Source organism: Lagopus muta, chromosome 16, assembly GCF_023343835.1.
Source record: "Lagopus muta isolate bLagMut1 chromosome 16, bLagMut1 primary, whole genome shotgun sequence".
Classification (NCBI taxonomy): domain Eukaryota; kingdom Metazoa; phylum Chordata; class Aves; order Galliformes; family Phasianidae; genus Lagopus; species Lagopus muta.
Genome location: NC_064448.1, coordinates 1,949,928 through 1,973,842, shown reverse-complemented (window position 1 = coordinate 1,973,842; position 23,915 = coordinate 1,949,928). Strand labels below are relative to the sequence as shown.

The 23,915-nt window shown below is 41.2% G+C and overlaps 2 protein-coding genes across 6 annotated transcripts; one reads left to right on the top strand and one right to left on the bottom strand.

The window, feature by feature from the left end:
• Window positions 1–928: 928 nt before the first annotated feature.
• On the bottom strand, window positions 929–23,823 carry RTF2 (replication termination factor 2). 2 transcript variants are annotated; one of them, XM_048962554.1, is made up of 9 exons: window positions 23,687–23,823; window positions 22,588–22,682; window positions 22,403–22,496; window positions 22,073–22,212; window positions 21,263–21,341; window positions 7,452–7,565; window positions 5,758–5,812; window positions 5,587–5,679; window positions 929–2,973 (listed from the first exon to the last, which is right to left on the bottom strand). In XM_048962554.1, exons 1-9 carry the CDS (start codon window positions 23,753–23,755, stop codon window positions 2,789–2,791), a joined length of 924 nt encoding a protein of 307 aa, XP_048818511.1. In that variant the 5' UTR covers window positions 23,756–23,823; the 3' UTR covers window positions 929–2,788. The 2 variants fall into 2 exon arrangements, with proteins under 2 accessions (XP_048818511.1, XP_048818513.1); XM_048962556.1 differs by having other exon boundaries at window positions 932–2,970.
• LOC125701066 (beta-1,3-galactosyl-O-glycosyl-glycoprotein beta-1,6-N-acetylglucosaminyltransferase 7-like) lies at window positions 7,574–17,719 on the top strand. Of its 4 annotated transcripts, none has more exons than XM_048962551.1 (6): window positions 7,574–11,032; window positions 11,266–11,383; window positions 13,598–13,730; window positions 14,935–15,966; window positions 16,310–16,405; window positions 17,203–17,719. In XM_048962551.1, the coding sequence occupies exons 4-6, from the start codon at window positions 14,991–14,993 to the stop codon at window positions 17,427–17,429; spliced, it is 1,299 nt and encodes a 432-aa protein (XP_048818508.1). In that variant the 5' UTR covers window positions 7,574–11,032; window positions 11,266–11,383; window positions 13,598–13,730; window positions 14,935–14,990; the 3' UTR covers window positions 17,430–17,719. The 4 variants fall into 4 exon arrangements, with proteins under 4 accessions (XP_048818508.1, XP_048818507.1, XP_048818506.1 ...); XM_048962550.1 differs by adding an exon at window positions 11,641–11,752 and having other exon boundaries at window positions 7,574–11,383; window positions 13,603–13,730; XM_048962549.1 differs by adding an exon at window positions 11,641–11,752 and having other exon boundaries at window positions 7,574–11,383.
• Window positions 23,824–23,915: the final 92 nt, after the last annotated feature.

The following is a 23,915-nucleotide window of genomic DNA, read 5'->3' as shown; positions in this document are numbered from 1 at the left end:
GTTAGAGAGGAATGGCACTGGGAGCACATTCAGGTCAGGAGATGTGTAAGGAACTCTTTGGAAACAAAAGTCACCTTTCATTGCAATGTTCACATGGCAGGGGAGAAAGCCAGCCCAAACTCACCTCTGTAGCTCCAAGCTCACGGTCCTCCAAGAAGGGACAAAGCCACAGTGCCAGCACCTCTGGGCCTCTTCTCAGCTCAGGTTGGTTCATCAGCTGCTGTACTGCATGCTGGGCTGCATCACAAGGCCTGATGCTGCTCGTCTCTGGGGACAAGGGGAGCAGGTAGTTCACAGGATCTGCTGTGGGGCTGTGAGAAATGCCACATCTGATTTGGTAGGGAATAGAGCTACAGCACTGAAACTGATAGCAGGCTGATCTCCAGGGAGTTCAGATGTATGGACAGCCTCAGATTTTCAGTTTTAGAGGTACAAATATTGAAAGTACTGATGTTGTGCCAGTGTGCAGAAAGGCAGAGAGCTCACAGGGCTGCACAACAGGACAGAAAGCCTTACAGCCCCTGCCCAGTGGTGCAAATCTGGGCCAGGTTTCACGACCAGCCTACGATTCCTGGACTACATGAAGGAAGCTGTTTGATCTCAGTCCAGTTCTTGGTGGCAGGTTCCACTACACATACAAAGTATTCCTCTGTAACACAGCTGACACTAACTGGAGCCTTTTTAGGCTCTTCAAAAGAAAGACCAAGACTCGAACTTCATGGAAACAGAACCCCTCAGAACAGAGGCACACGGCTGCAATGCTGCGGGGACTTACATGGCACCTCAGAAATAGAGGAGGTTTCAAACTTCTGCAGTCTTCAACTTTCACCAACATTCAAATTCACCTACATTAAAAGAAAATTAAATTGCCCTCCCCCACAAAAAGAAAACCACAACAAAGCAAACATCCTCCAGCAAAGTATTTGCTTGAATCTATTAAAACTTGCCAAGTCAACGTTCCAGTCTCAACTGCCTACCCCAGCCTGCCAGCAACAGAAGTGTCCGTTTTTTCCTCCTCTTTTTTACATTAACAAAAGTCAATTGTGGCCATGAATTGCATCACACGCCAGCAATATATCACATTCCTTCACAGCTGTTTTTTGTAAAGGGAAGGAAAAGACCTCATCAGTCACTGACAGTGCTTCCATAGGCCATAAACAAAACTTTAAGAACTCCATCCACAAAGTCAGGATGGTAAACTACCAAAACAGAATTCCTTCTGATGAAAGGGAGCAGCACAAACGATCGATTCCAGAAAATAAACCCAAGTGTATACAAAGCATGAGTATATGAACCAAATCATGGTAATCATACACTTATTTTAATAGCTGAGCAGGCCAGATGGAAAAGAAATAACCTCTGTAAAGCCTCAATGAGCAGGAAGGTTCATTACCAAGTCAGCAGGTAGGCCTCTGCATAACGTGCTATCAGGAAAAGGGAAGCAGTACAGCACATGGCCTTTTCTCACATTCTTCAGCAAAGTAACAGCTAAATCAAAAGAACGAGGGTAATTCTCCTTAGAGCTGATTGAAATGAAAGAAAAATGCAATCCTATGAATAAGACTTTAACCCTTATTGTCAAAACAGAATCAGATTGCGAGGAAAGGGACTGCTGTGGTCTTGTTGTGCAGGAACTTCACTATCTGTAAGTAACAAACAACAAACACAAAGCAGAAAGAAGAAAGCTGATAACGAGACATGCTTACAAAGTGTGGCTGCTCACCTCCTGGAAGCTCAAGCAAGCCCCAAATTTTGCTGTGATATGTAGATCCATCAACAAGAATGCATATGAACTCTACAGAGAGCCAGTGTTTAATTCTACCTATCAAAATAAAAACAAAATCCCAGCAGTTTCCTTCAACACGCCTGAACCATGAAGATCACCTGCACTAATATAAGCACAACATTTGCATTTCCAATTAACCACTGCCAATTATAAATGGGGACATTTTCCAAAAGCAATGATGAGGATTAATTAATCATTTTCACACATAAAAGTAACGCTGTGACATGCACAGGGGCTGTAAAAGCCACCTTCCTTCTGCACTCCTATTCTGGTTGGTTTGAGCCAAGATCACTAAAGCAGATTTTAATTTTTAAAAAGGAAGAAGGAAAGGTGAAAAGCCTCCATGCCTCTTCCTGCTCACTGCAGGTATTACAGAATTCAAATATTCAGCTACTAAATCATTGCTATGGAATAGCAACTTTTTAATAGGACTCCTGGATGTGAAGAAAAGCTAAGAATAAAAGGGCTAAAGGAAACCCCATGATAATGCACTATGATGGAAAGTTATTCTGTTCTAACACTAACAAAATAAGAGTTTATATGTCTGTGCAACTGAACACAAAGGGTCACAGCTCTGATATGCTCCATCGAAACGTGTATCATTGAAAATGCCTAAAGAATCTTGAACCAAGATGAATTTCTGTGCTGATATAATGGAAACTTCAAATACAGTTGCAGCAAACATCAACAGGAGAGCAGGCAGATCCTCCTATCCTCATTCTCCTTCTGAGACTAGTTACTGTAGCAACTGGAGAAACAACAAAAGACACACAGGGCGAACAATCCATCATCTCAGCACGCTGATACAACACGGATTCTGGTTACCTATTTTTTATTGAACAGAAGCTGCAACTAACACAAATTCATTAGCTATCTGTTAGCTTACAAACAACTTGCAAACTGAATTCCAGGTAACATCAGTTACTTTCTGCATTGGAGTTGTACAAGGAAGCCTCAGGGAAGGAAAGCAGTGCTAAGGTTACAATCAGGCTCATCACTGTTTCAGAAGCAGTACGCTGTGTGAGTAACCCAATTGGAACACTCTTCCTTTGGGCGTTTTGCTGAGCTGTGTGTTGTAAAAATAGACTTGTATGCCTCAGATTTCTCCTCGCTGTCTGCAATGGATCTCTTAGTGGCAGCAGAAGCCTTAGTGACTTTTCCAGGGACAGATGAACTTCTGTCATCTGCTAGAAAAAAAAGGAATAGAATCACACATATGTGACAGCTCACAATTAAAGAAACAAAAAACCAACACAAAGAGGTTTTTACATTAATACTGGTCAAATTATTTAAAATACTGTAGGAACAGACAAGAACATGTGCATTTTCTCCACACACACAGAAAATGTAACTGAACTCAACCATAACGCGTTCCTGGCTCATAGAATTCATGCTGAAAATGCATTTACAAATCCTGGAGAGTGATTCTCTCCTACTCATGTAACCCCCTTGTGCTGTAACTCAGTACTGACAACATTTATTCTTCCCAGTGAAAAATGGCTCAGAACTTGAGTTTTAAGAAAGAAACATTAAAGTCCTCCATTACTCTGAAGTATTGTCTGAAAATCAGCTATCAAATGACCACAGCTAAACTTGTGAAATACTGTCCCCAGGGAATCAATCTTCTCCCTTTATTCTTTGCAAAGTCATTTACAACAATTGTCCACATTCTTTTTTTTGGGGGGTTAGGAAAAACACCCATCCCTCTGGTTTTGATACCATCTCTCTCAGTGTATTGTATCTACCACTAGAGAACCAACCAATCAAACAAAACCCAGCTAAAAGAAACTTGCTCTTTCTAAATGACTGCGTATCTCTCTCTGCTGCAGGAAGACAGTGTTTCAAAAAGCATGTAACAAACCTCTTGCACAAAGAAATTACTACATTGCAGCCTGCAGAAACTCCATACATCCTGTGCATCCTAGGCACAACTGCGTGTAAATAACTGGTGGGGAGCCTGAAAATGCACTTATCTGATTTCAGCATGCAGTCACAAGAATTCTATATGCAATTCTGAAACATGACTGATCAGATCCTTTTCATGTATTTGGAGAATGCTGCTTTTAATGGCACTAATAGTTGTCTGGAAAGAATTACCAAACAATGGAGCTGAAAAAATGGATGTGTATGCTGCAAGTCCAGAAACCTTGGGGTGCCTTGTTCACAAATTAATTCCTATGCGACTGGCATTCCTCACTCCACAGATTTTTCTTTCTTTTCTCTCTCTCCTTCTATTCCCCTTCTGGTCAGTACAATTGCTGTCAGAAACAAACCAGCAACCTGACATTTCAAAAGACATGTCTTTCTCCTTTGCATTATTGGAAAAGAAAAAGACATCAAACATCATTAGAACCAGTAGGTTCCTAAACGTCCTAGAGCAATTTAACAGATCTCAAATTAAATGCTTTCAAAAGTTTAACCTTTGTGAAAGCAGTGAATGGCAGGTGAAGCATTTCCAATGGAAATTCCATTTCTCAAACAGAGAAATGAAACTGTAGATAAATTATTATTAGATTCTTTAAACAGGTTATACTGTCTTTTCCTGTGGCTGCAGAACTTGAATTCTTCACCTTGAAACCTCAGACTGACTTGAAAAACACACCTGAATTTCTGTACAAAGACATCAGTATTAATTGAAGATGCCAAAAAACACAGTATGTGTTTCCTACAGAGAATCCACTATCCTTTGGATTAACAGAGAGGCAAATTTATTTGTAGTTTCATGGCAATTGTGGATACATCAATACATCCTAAGGTTCTATTCCAGTGCTACCAGAGGCACACAGCAAACCAACAGCTGAAATAAATGACTACAGGTCAAGCCATCAGCTCGGGATGTTTTAATACACTTCACTGAACTGAGCTGTCATGGAAGACTTTTTTTTGACCACTTGCACTCTGGGAAAACAATAAAACAGATGCACCAAACCCTTGTCTAAATAGCTGTGTGAATAAGAATTTCTCATTTCATTTGTTCACGTTGATTTCCACCAACTCAAAGCTTAGCAGCATTGAAATGACATAAGCAGGTCTGCCATGTCCCATTGAAAAAGATGCAATTTGGCCAAGAGTGTTTATTTATTACTTGATTAGTTCTCACCACAACACTCACCACTCACAAGCATGTGCAGAGTCTGTAGTTTTAGGTATTATGAAACCATAATAAGAAGTCAATTCCCACTATACTGATATTTACCAAAATTCACTACATGATGGAAGTAGATGAGACAAACTGGGCAGAATGAGGAAGAACTGACAGAGTTTCAGCAGACTCAGTTCTGTAGTTGTGTACACTTTTTGCAGACAGTATTGCAAAACTCTGTTTTAAGAACAAGCTGAGTACAGTTCCTATTGAGCAAGGAGCTTTGTGCCAGCTCATGAGGCAGCCTCCTACTCCAGCCTGAAAAGACAGCCTTTAGGACATGCTTTGAGAAGAGTGGATTCTTTGAAATAGCAAGCCACGAAATCATGGCTCACATGGAGACAGGAACTGACCTCTTATTACTGAGAAAAATAATACATTAGGTAGGCTGTGAAGAAGCTCAAAAGTCAGAATGGGGGGAACTGAAAATATAAAAAAGTATGAAGCAGCAAAAGAATACACAAGGACTGGTGAGGTGAGAAAAGTGACAGACTTTAACCTAAATGTGTCTTTAAAAAAAAGACTCAAAAATAAACGAAGTAACAGGGCAGCTTCTGGAAACTCCAGTATAAAACTGTCAGACATGGATCACAATATTTTTCCAAGCATATCTACTAGTGTGCTTCTTTCACACTTAGATGAAAGCACATCCACCAACCTGAGCTTTTGGTGAAGACGATGTGTCTCTTCTCCCCAGAGCTGGAGGCGATGCAGTCCTTTCTGTTCTTAACTTTAGAGGGACCTGCAGAATCTATGAAATAAAAAAGTGGAACTGTCTTCCTGTTTCATGGCTTCTAAGAGTGCAGCTGATGCACAGCTGTGAAATTACCTTCAGTGGTGACTTGCAGGGCAGCTGATTCTGCTGACTTGCATTTCTTTGACTTCTGAAACAACACAAGCAGAAATCTGATGATGTACTGATTCCCAGTTTGCATCTGATAGACACACAGCTTGCCACATTTTTATGTCTCACACATTGAAACTGTTCCTTCCACAATATCGCTCCATACTTTTACATTATTTATATAAGACAAAAATAATAATCTCAGAAACCTTAAAGGAATCCTGAAGAAAACCATACAGGCCAAAACTAAACCATCCAGCTTTGCTATTTTGGTTTGTGCACTTTGCAGTGGGGCAGCAGGAGGGATAATCACCAATGTAATCTCATGCTCTGGACCCACTTGTGGGACAGGAAATGGAAGGACTTCCAACAGGACACAGTAACTGTAATTGATAAAGATATTTTTCATTAAGAAATTCAGAATAATCCCACATCTTATATCGCATCTTTTCATTTCGTTAATTGAAAAATCCCTTCTGGGTAACTTGCATTAACTGGGTCCTTTATTGCAAATTCCTAGGGAAGAAAAGGTGTGAGTAATTGAAAAAATTTAAAAGCATCTGTGGACCAGATTTTCCAAGTTCATTTGTGATTGTCCAGATGGAAAAAAGAGAACAAACGAAAAAAAAACCCCACAAACAGCAGCAACAAGAAGTATCCCATTACTGGCTTGGGTTACATAAAATGCCAAAGTGAAAAAGAAAGATGTATTAGAACAGCCATTGGTGTCATTATCATACACTCAGAATGGAGCACATAACTCAACGATGTCAGACAAACACAATGAAAATAAATTATTGAAATATTTTATGAGAATTCAGAGAACCCATGCTGTGAAGAACATGGTTAACGCTTTGGGAAAAAGATGCCACACCACAAGTCGCTGCAGAGCACGGCCAGAAGGTGGTGGTAGAGCAGCACAATGCTGACAGCAGGCCAGGCTTTCCCGGAGCTCTTCACTGTAAATGCACAAAACAAACCCACCCTTATTTTCAGGGTGCTTTCGTCTTTGTTATTACTGATTTAGAAAGAAAAGCTACCTCCCATTATCTGGCAACATTATGCATAGTACATATGAATGCAGGTGAGCATATATGTATTTCATCATGGGCACATATGAGAAATTAGAACTTGAAAAGATTACTAGAGAAGAATGTTAGCTCCTTCTTCCTTATGCTTTGTCTTACGGGCAGGAAGACAGGCAGCTCACTGCACTGCTGTCATTTGACAATTCTGTGCCATGCAGCAACTGCTACTTGACAGAACAGCAGTATACATGAGAGTGCACAGTAGGGATATTTTGATGGCATTCTGCCAGTTTAAATTTAAAACAAATATGCCAAGACAGTGAGAATAATCACTGTCATTAATCAGGACTGTTAAGAACTGCAGAACACGACCACACTTCTTGGCTTCATTATACCTGTATCACTGAATTCCATGATTTTCAGAGCACCGTGCCTGCTAGTCACAAGACAGATTCCAGCAGATACAAGGTGAGCATACTGTGAGTGGAATATGGACACAGCATCTCACAAGCTCTGCTTTTAGAAGTGCACTGAAGTACAACACAGCACACCAAGTCCATCTTCCAGCGGGTATAAAGAGCAGCAGGAAAAGTTATGTGATCTGACAGAAGATTGCATCATACAAAACAACTCAATAGACAATAAGATTACCTTTTCTAATTTACTTTTGAGTCTTCTGTCCTCCATTCTTTTCTTCAGTACTTCCACATCTTCTTTATTACCATTAAGGATAATCACATCTTCCTCTTGAAAGGGAACACCACACTTCAAGGCAAGAGGAAAAAAATCACTGCTTTGTCAGGATCTTCATCCCAGCACACCTTTGCTGGAACTAACCCCTCTGATTACCCTCTTCTCTCTAAGGAGTTCTCTAATCTTTCCCTTTGCTGCTTGTCTTTTCCAACACTTTTTCTCTTCTTATTGTTTCATACAGCACTTATAACACCAAAGGGAAAATCATGGTAGGTTCTACTACTGAGCAGAACAGCACCGACCGTTGGTACCTCGGTCTCACAGAAAGAAAAGCATTCAGCTTTGTAGTGAATCATGAACTTCTGACAACCACATCTAAGAGCAGCTCCCACACCAATCTGCACAGCACATCCTAAAAGAATTTCAGAGCTATGACAATATTGGTTTTTTCACTTGTGAATGCATTTGATTAAAACCTAAACAGTACAGCACTGCATTTTTCCACTCACTGACAGTCACATAAAAAACAATGCCTGAGAGCAGCAATTCATTTAAACAAAGGAGCCCCGAAAATGGCATTATTCATTAACCCAGCCCTGTTATCTCACTGTACTTCACCTGATTTATTAAACACTACCAAGTTTTACATTTTCAAAGAGCATTTATTAATTAATCTGGATTATATAAGTAATCTGCTTCATGTAACTTGCTTCCTGATTGAGTACACAGATGTCTGCACAATTTTTAATCATCTGGAAAACACCCAGCACATCCACTATGGCATTTGCCATTTTAAGATCTCATTCGTTTTTTACGTTTACATTTCTTTTTAATTTTGGTAAATCCAGAGGCTTTCTGCAAATCTGCAGGATTGGTTCATGTTCCTCTCTGTTACCACTCCTCTGTTTTCTGCATTGAGGTTTGTAAAGGTTACTCATGTACTGGTAGCAGGCATTGAAGTACCATACATACCTTTCACTTGTTCAATTACAACAAACACAGGTAACCCAAGAGATGAACAGTTTGAAAAATGAATGGGGCACTGTGGCAGAGAAGTAAGGGCTGCAGAGATGAATATTCAGTGCATTGGGCAGAGCAGTGGGTCAGAAGTGGGAGAGCAGCCTGTTTTTCCATCACTGCTCAATGAGCTACTGTTGGAAATAGCAGCTCAGTCTGAGCTCAGGCATTTGAGAGTGAGAAGTCTCCCAGTCAGGACAGACCACAGTCTTTATCCTGAGGACGGAACGACTGGAACAGTTCTGATTCCAAAGAAGCCCTCCATGCTCACTTCTCGTTGATGTTCTTCTGAATGCAGCAGGAACTGCACACAGCCACCTACAGACTAATGACTTAGGAAGTAGTTTTTAAAATCACATCCTATCAAGCATATGAAACCACAAGGTTGCTTCCTGCAGTGAAAGTTCACGTGAAAGCACTCTAACCTTCATAAATGTTTTTTAAAAGGAAAGAAATTCCGGGCTCTCATCTGGAAAACACAGTTGGAACTGTTCTAAAGTGAAATTGCACTGACTCCACCTTCTCCAATTTCCCTATTTACAGTAGATAGTAGTATTAATTCTGGTTGCTTTTTTTTTTTTTAGAAGCAATCACTGTTTCTTCATGAAAAAAAAAAAAATAATTCAAGTACTTGAAACGTTTGTGCAAAAAACAAAGGAATTTCAGCTTTGCAAATTCAGGAAGGTTATTCCTTCTGGTCAAGGTGTTCTCTGGCAGATGTTTGTCTGACAATATCACAAGGTCTCCTTGCTGTACCTTGTTTATACTGGGACTTTAAATACGTATGAAGGTATTTGCCACAGTTCCTTGATGCTATTGCAGCACCCTGAACAGAAGACACTCCAATGAAATTGAACACTATTCTGAAATGGACCAAGGCATCAGAACAGCAGCTTGCAGAGCTGTGGGTGAGACTCAGGGTAACTGAAGAGCTGTAAGCTGAAGGGATTTACACTGAAGGACGTGCTGGATGGGCTGTGTAGGTTTTGCCCAGATGTCCTTTCAGGATCCAATCACAAAAGCATGAAAGTACATTTGTGACACCAAAATGGCTTAACATACATCAGGGAATTATTTAAAGGCTGTGCACATACAATTAAGAAGTCTTCAAAAGCTGATATTATACATTTATATGTATGCTATATATCCTACAAACAGCCTATGATTCTATAACACACGTGAACACACCCACCCACCATCAACTTTACACCCTGAAGACTTACAATCATGTGGACAATAAGGTTATTTTAATAGGGTAGCGTAGTTGTCTTCATTAGAGAACAAAGGTGCTGGGTTTTTTTGTTTGTTTGTTCGTTTTCAGTAATAACAAAATCATCTTCTGTGGCCGAAACTTAGAAGACAACATTTGTACCCAATTCCTTGCTGTTCATTACTTCTGACAGCCATTATTTTGTTCAGTGTTTCAGATTAGTTCCATCCACGACTACTGCAGCCTCATAATACAATTAGATAACAGGCAAATACATTCCCATTATCTAAGTATTTACATCAGCATTAAAATCTAATGCCCTACAGAAACCTGAAAGTCATTTCCTGAACTACGAACACCAAATTAACTCCTGCAGCCCTCCCACATGTGACCATTATGAACAAGGCAGGAGTCAATACTTTTCCAAAACCACTTCTCTCCAGAACAGGGGATGTGCATCCCCACGTCCCATCCATTCCTTTTTAGACAGGGCAACATGCAGAGATGGCACTGAGCAGACATGCTATTCAGCCAAGGACCAAGCCAGCATTCATTTACCAGCCACACAAGCTTGATGAATTAACAGCTACAAGAGACAGTAATCGTTAACTATGAACATGAGAGAGTTTTCCAGAAGTTCCTTCACTGGAAGGGCAGCACTGCAGGAGCTGTGAGCAGCACTTCTGGCGCTGTGTCTGAGCAGCAATGGCACAAAGACTGATGGATAACCTGGGATGAGTGGGAAAGTCTCCTCCACACACTGCACATCTGTGCTGAGCCCTTTCTCTCAAGAGTCACACAGCATCCACTACAGCAGACTGCCCGAGCTGCAGCCTCTATTCATACAGCTTCCCTTCAAGTCAGTGAGTTTTCTACTTGCTGTGCCTGCAGCTGTGCCCTCATTTACTTTGAGGTTTTCTCTTTATTTCCGAGCAATATTCTATTTTTATCTGTAAGTATCCAAAATATGTCAGCCTTCCCACCCCACTTACTGCAACAGCTTTGCAAATCCAGTAAACCTGAACTGTTAATTTTTCACTTATTAAAACCCCCAAGAGTCCTAATAAAAGCACAAACAGTGAACAGTTCAGGAGGATGACATTTCAAGCATTATCCCTTCAGTGCCAGACATCAGTGGAAACGACCCGGGGCATTTCCTTCCTATGCTTCTTTGCTGCAATCTGGAAAGTTTCAGCAGGCAAACAGTTAAGAAGGAAGAGGGAGGAGGAGGAGGAGGAGAAAGGGCAGCTTTCCCTCCCATTCTCATCATCCAGCACACTCTGCTAGCAGCACTGGGGTTAAAGCCTTGGAGGTAAACCACAACTATTTACAATCATCAGCAATGCACTCTACGTATCTGAAAGTCTGATTTCAGGCCTTTTAAAGACTGTTTCTGAACAGCAGCACCAAAAATTTGGAGAAGCTCACATTTTCTCTTATTATCGTGAAGCAGAGGACATTTCTTCTGAACCTGAACAGCAGAATAAATATGCTAAGCATTGCAGGGAACCAGATCAAGTCGTGTTAATGTTTAACCCCTTTCAGTTCTATGAAATTTCCACACAAGCAACAGAATGAAGAACGCTGCCTGAGTGTTGCTGAAGGACAACGGGACCCTATTTATTTTTATTATGCTGCCTTCTCCTGGCTGACTCTGGACAAGGTAAGATGAAATAAATTACATTCTTGGACTTCAGGTTTTTCACTCTCTTAAATAAAGCACAAAATAGTCTAATTTTTATGAAAAAAAATTCACTTCAGAAAGGCTGTTTCACTTTAGAATACTCGAGCCTGCAGTTGGGGTCTGTTTGTTTTCACTCTGTCATTGATGTGCAGGACAGGCTGGCCATTACTACAAGCACTGTTTACATCAAAAGTCTCAACGCTTACAAATATGTGGTTTACTTCTGTTCCAAACAGCTTAGCATCTCACAAGCACGTATCTCAGGGGTTGAAGTAGCTCCTGTAGTATTTGACTGAAATTGCACTGAGGTCAAGTACACCATCCAACAACAAAATCATAGATAGGAAGGTAAGTCTCCAAAAATCTGTTTGTATTTATGGGTAAATATTGATGTAATATTCAAATAAGAATGCTCTAAAATGTATAAGGTGGTCCAATTTGGGATTGAAGAACATTTTCATTTACTTGATACGTGTCACAACGCAGAGGCAGAATCAGCATACTCACCCAGGCTGACTGAAAAAGCTAAGTAAAAAGCAGTTACAAACACCAATTTTACAAATGAGTTTATTGAGGACTAAATTAGTATTCACTTGCTTATGCAGGCCTTAGTGTAAACATCTTTCAGATGACAGACAGACGTAAAAATATTTGGAAATACAAGAGCTACAGCCTTTTCACCATGAAATTATTAGAAGATGAAGCATTCCTAAGCCTACGTTAACATTAACCAGTTCAAAGGGTACAGACAGAGCAGGAGGTTCAGAGAGGCAACGCTGCACTCTGAAACCCTACAGCAGGAAGAAACAGTGAGCTGTGAAATGATCCCATCCTAACTCTGAAATGCACTGCAACATATGCAGTTAATGGGGCTTTTATAAACTGAGGTGATATTTCACAGGCCTGCTTTCAGGTATAATTGAATTTTTCTCCAGAGTTTACCTTTTAATGGAGTTGGATTAAGACAGTAAGTCTCCATTAGGTAACTGTCCATTAGGACAGCAGCCCAAGGATGCGTGACCATCCCTACAATGGGCTGTTCTCTGAAGAATGCCACTCTCAGCACTTCTAAAAATTAAGACAACTTCACGCTCTGAGTTTAGCAAACCTACCCATAATACAGAACAGGCTGAGTTTCAATACCTACAGCTGCATTCCAGCATAAGAAAACTGAAAGACAAGGCAGCCTTGGTTAGTCCTGGAGTGTGGATGTTCTTAATGGTAAGAAATGATCTTGCTCTTCAAGGGCAGGAAGGATATGGTAGCACAGCTACCACAGTCATTCCCCAGAATCATTTAAGCATTGGGGAAGGAATTATTTCCTCTTGGCTGACAGCAGTGTTTGTATGCCCTTATGCTGCTATATAAAACACAGCTTCTAGATGCTACACAGTTCAGTAGGAAAAAATCCATAGTAAATACTTAATCTGAAACATCCCTGGAAGCTATGGTGTGATGGGCAGTAAGAATTTCAGGGATGGAACAAACAGGTTACAGCTTGGATCTGCAGAGAGCTAACCTTCACAAACTGTGCAGAGCTGCAATGAACCAAAAAAAAAAACCAAAACCAAAAATCCAACATGTAATAAACAATGGAAAAGCAGAAAAGCTGACAGAATGCTCATGCTGTACAGACAGATGCTGTTTTCCAAGCAAGTCCCAAACATTTCTGTAACTGCGCAGTACCTTCAGTGAAATTTTTATGTCCAGAATGTGAAGTTCCACAGAGATCTCATCACATTCACTATTTCAAAGTAACTGTAATGTCTCTCCTTTAATTATTCACTAAGAACAAACTGTTTTTTCTAGCTTCGGCTCCAAAAAGGTTCAGTGTTTCTGTAACACTCCCTCCCCAACTTCTGCTTTTGCTAATGGCCCTTATGCAAATCCCTGCTTGGCTCTGGCAGTCAGCTGGTAGCAGCCTGCAGCACCACCCTCGTCCTTTCCACTGCAGAAATCCTTACTTCCACCTTACACTGCCATTCCCTTTCCCTTCCTCTTTGTGTGATATTGAAAGATTGAAGTGGAATCGAGTTGCTGAAGTTTTTTTTTTTTTTTTCCATGCAAATGGCTGAAAGACAACCAAGGTTGTTTACACAGTAAATTTATCCCTTGGGAGCAGCTGAGGGAAAAAAAAAATATATTCCCCTGGGCCTTGATTTCCTCCTGTTTTTCTTTGGCCTTTGCGTTCAGTGCAGACCGAAGAGCTCCGCTGACAGAACACAGAATCAAAATGGATGAATCCTCCACCTAACACACAAATCCACTTTCCAGAATGCTCAGTGGAAAAGAGGCATTCATGCAGCATGAAATGCAGCGCATACTGGTAAGGACAACAAAATAAGTACATTTCTTCCTGACAACCTAATGGATCTTAAGATATTACTACTATACAGTATCTGTTCTCTTGGTACGAATTCTGTATTTTTAATGCTTTTAAAATTCTTAGTCTCTCTTTTTGTTTTCTCTTTACTTTCACTACAATGCCTTCCTTATTTTCAAGCTTCTAAAACAGTCCTAAGCAGTGTTTTCTTTTTTAAAATTATTTCCCACTTTTATCTAATGAAAACCCAGAGTCTTTGAAGTACAACAGCATTCAGATAAAAAACTACATTTACAAGAAGATGCCTGTTCTCCATTCTTACATAATGACAAATATGTTATGATGCAATGTATGGGATATTTATAGGTTGAATTATAAAGTTTGTTAAAAACAAGTTCACTAAATAAGGTAGAATTCAACAGGAGATGAATTCTCTTTAAAATACAAATGAAGTATTTCTTGATTATTAAGCTTAATGACAGCTGATGACCCTTCCTCTGCTGCAGGGAATTTTCTCTAGGAAAGGGATACAGACCTCCTGTAGGAGCTGGAGGACTCAGGACTGCTGCACTTGTGATGTTTCAGCAAGAAAGATGCATGCAGGGGAAAAAAAATCACAATGGAAAAATGAGGTGCTTTCCAAAGCACTTCAACAAAGTTGTCAAGAGAAGGGGGAAAAAAGTCTCCAACGAGTTAGAAATGCCTGCTCACTTTATAGGATAAAGAACAGTGCATACTGTGGATTGCATTTTAGTGTTCCCCTTTTGGTGATTTCATACAATTGTTGCTGACCTGATTTACTGAACCCTGGTCCTCCACAGCAGAACGTGAGGTTGCCAGGCCTCAAGTAAATCCCAGCAATGAGTGCCCCTTAGCTGCAGTGCTCACAATCTCCCCAGCTCTGAGGGCTGGACCCCGACCAACCTGCACTGGTTGTACAATTAACCTCTATATTATTGGCCATTTGGTAATTAGTGTACAAAGCCATTTGGGATTCTTTGCCTAATTTTGTTTGTCATAGGAAGAGCACCTTGTGGTCTGTAAGTACTGTTTCCAGTGCACTGCAGCATGAACACAGGCACACAAACAGTCCTTCCTAGTAACTGGAAAGAGTAACCTCAGCCTTAACAAAAGCACTACTACTATGTCATCAATTAAAAGAGAGTCAATAGGGTTGTCTCCCTCTCTATCTCAATCTTCCTTTCAGATAATCTGCATGCCTAATTAAGCTATGATGAGAAGACAGTATCGGGATAACAGAAGATGAACCCACTCGATGCAACAAAATCAGGATTTTTACTGTGCATTGCTGTCTGTATGTTCATCTACACTTTCATCTACCTGAAGGACACGCTTTCTGCAGAGCAAGAGCAACAGAAATTTAGCACAAACAGAGCAGAGTGTGGATATTACCCAGATGAACTTTGTCCAGCTCTTTTTGTGGGGAACACTGCGGCCCTTAAAATTGGAAGCATTTGTCAGAACACCTACAGACCTGCAGCACTCAGCTGTGTTCGGACCTCATGCAACTGCTCCACAGTTCTCAAGGCTCTGCACTTTATAACGAGACCACTGTCAGATGAAGAAGGAAATTTCTCACTGGCGTACATTATCACAATCCACAAGGAGCTGGAAATGTTTGTAAAGCTGCTAAGAGCTATTTATACACCTCAGAATGTTTACTGCATACACGTTGATGAGAAGTCACCAACAGATTATAAAGCTGCTCTACAGAACATTGTAAATTGCTTCGAAAATATTTTTATTTCCTCAAAAAGGGAGAGAGTTGTTTATGCAGGATTTTCAAGGCTACAAGCTGATATTAACTGCATGAGAGATCTGGTTCATTCCAAAATCCAATGGAATTATGTTATTAATCTGTGTGGCCAAGATTATCCTATTAAAACAAACAAAGACATTATAAAATATATCAAAAGTAAATGGAATGGTAAAAATATGACTCCTGGGGTAGTCCAACCACTTCATATGAAACACAGGACGCAGGTTAGTTACAGAGAATACGTGCATTCTGGAGTGTCGTATGTGTATCCCACCAAGAATGCAAAAGCTAAACCTCCATACAACTTGACCATATATTTTGGTAGTGCCTATTACATATTAACTAAAGAATTTGTAGAGTTTACACTGACTGATGCACGTGCAAAAGACTTGCTTGAATGGTCAAGAGACACGTACAGTCCGGATGAACACTACTGGGTCACACTGAACCGTCTGCAGGGTAAGATTTATGTTATTTCTATTAAGAGTAACCTCTGCACCAACAGCACTGGGGCACGGGACAGAGCTGAGTTCTGTTCTAGAGCTTAACAACACCCTGCGTTACACTGCATGGATGTGGTCATTCTTTCAGTCTTGATGCTGCTCCTTTAAACCCTATCTTATGATGGCTAAGAAATGGAGCTTGATTCTAGAGAAGTCCTACTTATGGTGCAGACCATTAGCTATCAGTTAAAGAAGAGTTAATTAAAAAAGTAAATTTTTACCGTGATAAAGCTCATGCTCTCAAAATTATCCCCCAAATAAGTAGAAAGGAATCTTATCAGAACTTTACTCTTGTAAAGATGCCCCAGGTGCTACACCACACGCAGACTGGGAAGGAAACATACGAGCCATTAAATGGAAAGATCAAGAAGGAACCGTACACAAAGGCTGCAAAGGTAACGTGAGATTTTATCGTGAGCTACAATTGCATTCACTGCTAGTTATGTATCATGCATTAAACTAGCCTCGGTGGGAACACTTTCTTTTGTGGAATTATCATATAAAACAACGGCCCATCCCGCTCTGCTGTATCCAACCCAAATACCTTCTGACACACTGTTGCAAAGACCGTCACAGTATCCACCTGCTGACCGCCCTTCTCCCAACCCCCCACTTAAAACAGCTCCACAATTCAATGGGCCAACAACAGAGCTGCATGTGTGCATATTTTCTTATTTTGCAAGTTTCTTTGTACTCAATTACCTTCCTCTGTTTGCATTCACCAACGCCCTCGTTAGACTTTCAGTTTTAGTGAGAAGAGGAGGTTACTGAGCAACACATTTGTCAGATACAGCAGAACCGAATGAAATCTCTTCAATCCGATTTACGGAAGCAGGACAGCGTTGACACGTGGAATAAAAGGCAAAAGATAGTTAAATATACATAACTGCAAACTCAACCAGGAAAGCGCTGCCTTCTTAAAAATGGATCCAAATGAGGTAGGAGAACATCAGCTGTCCCACCACGAGATAAGCACTGTCAGAGGAGCAGGTGGAGACAGCACGCATCCATTTATGTAAAACACAAAATCAGAACAGCCTGGAAATTTTAGACCCAGGGCTAACCTCTGGATCCATTTCAGTGTGTGAAGTCAAGGGGTAACAGGTGTTAGTAACCCCACAGCATGAAGATATTCTTTCAGGATTCCCTGCAGCTTTCCTCTGCTTTCAGACACTTCAATTTGTCTTTGCAGGTCATTACATCAGAGACATTTGTGTCTATGGACTGGGGGATTTACAGTGGATTATCGAATCGCCTCACTTGTTTGCCAACAAATTTGAGCCTGCAACGTATCCACTGGTGATGGACTGCCTAGAGAGACGCCACAGGCTGAAAGTGCTGCACCAGGCAGAGGTCCCAATTGAAGATGACTGGCGTTTTCAGGAAGAGAACTCCTTCAACATGAAGCTGGATGTCTGAGATTAACTGAAATGTAAACGTACACCCAGAATACTGAGAACCCATCAGTGTTTCCACCCATAGACTTCATTCACTTGGTGCACTGCTTACCCCCGTGCTGTGATGCTGTACTACTGCTTGACCAGTGAAATAGGCAGTTAGTGTTACTACAGTAACAGAAAGAGCAATGGCTGCTAAAGGATTAATTCCTACAGAAAATGATGTCTGTAAGAAGGGGGAAATTCATAATCTAAGTGACTCATTTAACTGGAAAATACACATTCCCCATGTCTGTAGCTGAAAAAAAAAAAAAGGAGGACTCTGTGGTATAAGAGTAACAAAATGGAGGTAATGACTGAACAAAGGTGAAATATGAAGAGTACAAGCTAACTAAAGTCATGTCTGCTGTATGCTTTATGAAACAGATTGCTCTGAGTGGCAAACGTGTCACTAAAGCTGCAGAGCTTGCAGAGAAGCAGATGACAGCCAGCTTCACACACAGCCCATCTCACCGCCATTCATGGCCAGCTGCACTTCTAATTTCATTGTGTAGCATGGCAACATCACTTGTGCACTATTCATGTTTTGCTCTTACTAAAAAGGGTGTCTGTATCAGTAACAGTAGTAGGTGTCCTGCAACACATGTTTACTTCAAGTCCTTGTTTTTCATCCTCTGGAGGCGTTTAGGGCTAGGAGACATAGGAAATGGGAGGCCAGGGAACAAAGGCAGAGTGAAAAGCTGTTTTTCAATCCCCACAGCTTCCCTGAATCTTGACAACTGGAGACAACACCCAGAAGCATCCAGGATAAGGATCTCATTTCCCAGATCCTTTGCAACCAACTGCAGTTCTAATCAGCCTGCACAAAGAAAGTGGCTTTTTATATCAACCGAAGCCAAAACAGGGAATAGGAATATAAAGAGATCGAGGATGCAGCCCTCCTCCAGGTGGGAGCTGCTCCTCCCCTTCCCCTTAAGGACTCTTAAACAAATCCTCTCTAGCCATTGCTGAGTAATGACAACATCATCAATTTCTCATAGTGTTGCTTTTTTGTTTGTTTTTAGTTCTATCAACAGCTTTAAAAAAAAAAAAAAATCAAGTAATAAACCAGTGAAAGCTGAAAGCATTTAACATGCCTTACAAAACCATTCACATGATCAATCTGCTCTCACACAGCTCCTGATGTTTACTAATTTTTGGTAACTGCTGCTCTGAGCACGGAGTGGCAGCGTGCCGTGCTCCAAGGAGACCCTGGGCTCTGTAACACACTGCACACACATTAACACACATCTGAGAGATGAATGCACAATTTCTATTTCAGAAAGCCTGTGGAACACTTTCAATAGCTCTATATCTAAGGTAAACATTTGATTGTTTAACGTGGCACAGACTTTAGTAGTTAAGATATACTTCTGGCATGTATGAAAGCCTGTTAAATGTAGAAACGCTTCCAAAAGAAGCTGTACAGAGAAGCAAGAGACTACACTTGAAAAACCTGGTTAAAAGAGAGGTTTGTACAATGGTCATAAGCAAGGAACTAATTAAACAAAGTACAAGGAATATTGTAACAATTCATCTGTACTTCTCATTGCCTTCTGGCCCCTCTGTGCAGTGGGTTTCATCAATCTCAGAAGCTGGATGCCCATTCTGATTACGCCAGAACCACGGCATTTCCAGCACTGAGTGAGCACAGAGCTCCTGTACAATTGCACCCTTTACTTCAATCATTCAGTGACACCACTGGCAGCAACGTGCAATCTTAATGACAGGAATCTGCACAGAGGAAGCAGAATCAAAGCAGCCCCATCACAAATGTCACAGAGAGCCTGTTCAGAACATGGTAAAACAGATGTTTGGTGGCTCCACTGCATGCTGCCAGCCCTTCTCCCTCCTCGAGCTGCCCTACTACATGCCACGCATTCACTGATTCCCTTGATGAGGCATCTGGAACAGCTGTATCATCTCATCTGTATAATCCCTGTGTTACACAGATTGATCAGAAGTCTGGAAGTTTCAGCACAAGTTCAATAATCATTGCTCTGCCAACAAACAGACTGCCACAGATTAGCACTGAGAGCCTTGTTCAAGACACCTTCAAATAGAAAAAACGATTTTCAAGTATGGTTGTTCTTTTGATTTAATTTTAGTAGTCTGATGGAGAATCAAAACACTCAGCAAGTGAAAAGCTCTCGCTTAAAAGTGCAGATTTTAACCTGATATTTTTTATGTCACATTCAGTCCTTCCTGAAGAACAGCAGGCAGGAAGCAGAGCAGAAAGCTGCTGAGTCAGGGCTTCCTGCTGCACAGCACTCATCAGCACCAAATGCCTTCATCACATGAAGCAAAGTTGCTGCTCTTCCTTTCTCTTAACAGTCACATCCTGTACATTTCAGCACCCATCTTCCCACTGCTATTTACAACCTCCTTCCTTCGCTCTATAAAACTTCAAAAAAATGCCTTAGAAAAAGATGCATGTCTGTGTAAAACCATCAGTTCAACTACTTTTTGTAAAGCTCCTACTGAGGAATTATTTTTATTTTGAAATGAATTTTTATTGATCACTGAAATGAAAAGACTGCTTCATCTCCCCTGCACCTAAGCTCTATAAAGCCTTCCAAATCCAGGACAGCAGCAAACACTGCCAAGACAAACCAAAGGAGACTGAATTCTTAATCTGGTGTTTTTCTAGTTCCTTGGGTTAGGCTTGTTTCACAATAAGCACGTTGCTGTGTCACTGTATCTATGAGCTGCCACAGAAATAAAAAAAAATAATGGAGAAGTGAGCAGAGAGAAGCTGACTGTGGGACCTCCCAGTGGTTTATCACTTTCTGGGTTCTGATGAGCCAAGCCAGGAGATCCAGAAAGGAAGGAACCCTCTGCTCTGAGCAAAGGAAAATAATTCCCCACGGTTCCACAAACCACAGCATTTTCTGACGCCTTGTAGCACATGAATATATGAGCTTTGTGACCTTGCTGACAGAACACCAGACTGCAGACTGCCTGCTGGCACTCGCTGAAGAAGAGATGCTCAGCAATGTTTTTCCTGCATCACTGATGCATCTCTTCGCAAAGTCCTCTAGGAAACAGTTGTTTACATGTTAGCAGGCTTTCAAACCTGGTCTGCAGGCTTATAGGTGAGATTCATGCACAAGAATAGCTTGTTTTGAAAGCGCTTTCCTGAATTTCACAGCAGTAGAAAAAAGAGCTGCTATCCATCTGGATTTCCTAGTTTGCATTTATACCACAAATCCCAGCTTGAGATGAAACAAAATCAGATTCTAACATATGTAAAGAAAGCCTGGGTGCTAGGAGTGCAGAGACAAAGACAGGATTGCTCTTCCTGAAGCACTCATCAAATCACACATCTGACTCACCATGGCCCACATGGATCCCACAGGATCCATTCTGGTTCCAAACTAAACGTTCTTAAGCCAGCAAGAGAAACACTGCATCCAGCAACCACAATATTGAAACCCTGCACCTCAGAGAGTTTTTGCATTTTGAAAGAATACCTACCTGACAGCAACACTTCTCTGTTAAGAAGCAATTTCTAATCCTAGCATTAGCACAATACACAACACTACTTTTCCTCTGTGATTTTTTTCCAGTTCACTTTACTGCACTGCTATATAAAGACAGAATGTGCTGGGGAAATTCAGGTAATTAGGGCTACATATACACAAACTGGCAGCTACTAATCTGCATATTGAAATGAAAAAAACCAGAACACTTTAAAATAGTAGACAAGAACACAGTTCTGCATGCATACATATAAATACATATGTACATACACACGTCCATCTGTCTCTGAGGGTCACTGTAACCCCATTGCTATTAAAGCTAAGAAAAACCCACCTTGTGACAAACTTCTGTTTTAATTTCTTTGAGAGCACGTTCAGAGAACACACAGCCACAGTTCCTCAGGAAGCAAAACCTTTAAAGAAAAGGCAACAGATCATTTTTAATAAACTGTGTGTCTAAAATACGTACCTGCAAGCTCATAATGTCACCCTTTTCATTTCAAATTCTTTAGGGAGAGCTACTCTTAATCCTCTCCATCATCCTCACACGAAGAAAAACTGCCCTATGGTGGCCCTGAGGAAAATGGGTTTACTTTTCAGGTTCTCTCTTTAATTCCATCTGAATAACTGTAATTATTCACTTAAGGAAGAAACACTTTGCAGCTGTTAAGCTGTGAACCCAACCCCTCTCATCTATCAGAGTTAAAATGCACAGAAAAAGAAATTCCAAGTGTGCCCAAACTGAATGCAAAGGAAAGTCTTTCTTCAGCCAAATAATAATAATAAAAAAAAATTGATACTAGCATTTGAATACAATTTGCTCTACTACAAGGGGGGGGGGAGGGGTGTCACTCAACCTTTCTCCCCTTATCCATGTCAGTCACCCACAGTTTAGCCCTCAAACCTTTAAGTCTCTCATTCACTGTAAACATTACTCTTAACTCTTCTATCATACACATACTTTGACTCCAGAAAGGGATAACTTTTCATCCTTAAAAGGGGAAAAGATGAAAAGAATGCAGGACATCTATTCCCCATAAAGACATACACGACCTACATCATTCACACTTCTTTACTTGCTACAGATTCCACTTTACATTGCAGCCACTTTTATAACCTACATTCAGAAATGTAAACTACTGACCTGTGCCTTCCATTCATTTCCAACCCCACCACAGGGCATATAAAGCGTGCAGACTGCATGTCATCATACGTGTCACCTTTTTTACTTTCTTTATCACCGCTCCAAGCTGGATTATCTGCAAGGTTTAGTTCTGTTACATTCTGAAAGATAAAAAACAAATAAGACTTTAGCTGCTTTACTGATGATTTTTCAGGTATGACCAGATTCCCAGAGATTTTTTCCACTGCAATTTTTTTCTTTAGCAATTTTGTTGGTAGCGAGATGAGAAGCCAATTGAGGTCTCACAGGACTTTGAATTTTGTGGCACTCCTCAGTGTTAAACCTTCTTACCTTAATGCTCTTGATGTGTGATGCAGCTTCCATGGGAGTTTTATCAGCTGACTTGTCCAACAAAAATTCAATGACAGCATCTTTATTATACAACCTACAAAATAAAATTTTTAGTAATCCTATTTAATGCCCATAACATTCTTTTATTCACAAATCAGCACCTTTTAACACAGAGAACATCATACCTGCCTAGCTCACAGGCCACTATGGGGCGACATAACTTCTCCTGGCTCAGAGTGCAGTAATACCACCTTGCCACCAATTCAGCAGTTTTGTCAACCTAAAGAAAAAAAAGTAATAATAATTTTAAAACAGCTTTTCTATTTGCAAGTTATTTACATTAAACTCAAATAACACTTGAAGCGTTAATCAAATCCCCAGGCATCTCACCAAAACTACTCCCTCTGTTGCTCCATGAAGTATCAGCAAAAACTCGTGATCAGTTTTGAGCTGTTGAAAATGTTTCTGCATCTTGGGGCCAGTTTGCTAACTCTGTCAGTTTTCTCACTTTCTGACACCTCCATCTCTACACTTCCCTCATTTACTGTTTTTTTACACTTCATGTTATCTATGATGCATCTCCACAGCACCACATTTCAGACCCACTTGATCCAAATTTCAGTCCCCATAAGGAGCAAAAGTAACAAGAAAAACAAATCTAGGGATATTGATATGACAGCTGAAAGTTCAGTTTTAAAACAAAAATTTATTAAGTATTTGACCACAGAGAAAGGCTGACATTTGAAGCTACTTCAGTTGGCGTAATGCTTACTGCTATAAGGCCACAGTCTGACATGGAGCAGAAATGCTATTTATTTGCTTATATTATTAAAGGTCATCTGTATAACTGCTCTGATGCTTGCTGTGATGTCTTTCCTAACTTTAATCCCTGTGACAGCGCCGTGTCCAACGCTGCAAGAATGCAATCAGATGGAATGAAATCGAGCCACACCGGCTGCCTGGTGCCACTACACACGGCACCCCAGATGCGTCGCAGCAAATACCGCACCCCTAACGAAGCACGCTCCAACTCCGTGCTATTAAAAGGCTACGCATGCCTGTAATCCCTCCCAGAGTATAAAGCGGCTTTCACCACAGCCCCCAATATCGCCCCAGGTACAGAAAGGCGCTCCCGCCCCGCTCCCAGCACCAGACCCGACCCCCAGGTGCGAACCAGCCCTGCCTCCCACAGGCCACGGGCCCGAGCTCAGGGCCCAGTCTTACAAAACCGGCCCGGCAGCCGCCCGCCGACATCCCCGCCGCCCTCGCGCAGCACCCCCCAACCTTGACGGCTTTGCGAGGCCCCTTGACCAGCTCGTGCCGCTTGGGGATGGTACCACCATCGCATCCCATCTCGCTACGCTTCCGTGTTCTCTTCCCGATGGACCACAAACTTCCGGTTTTTGACTTCCGGTTGAAGACTTCCGGCCGAAGACTTCCGGTCTACCCCGAAAGAGTCACAGCGGCCGCTCACCAATCAGCAGCAGAGGGCGGGACTCACAGCGGGCCGCCC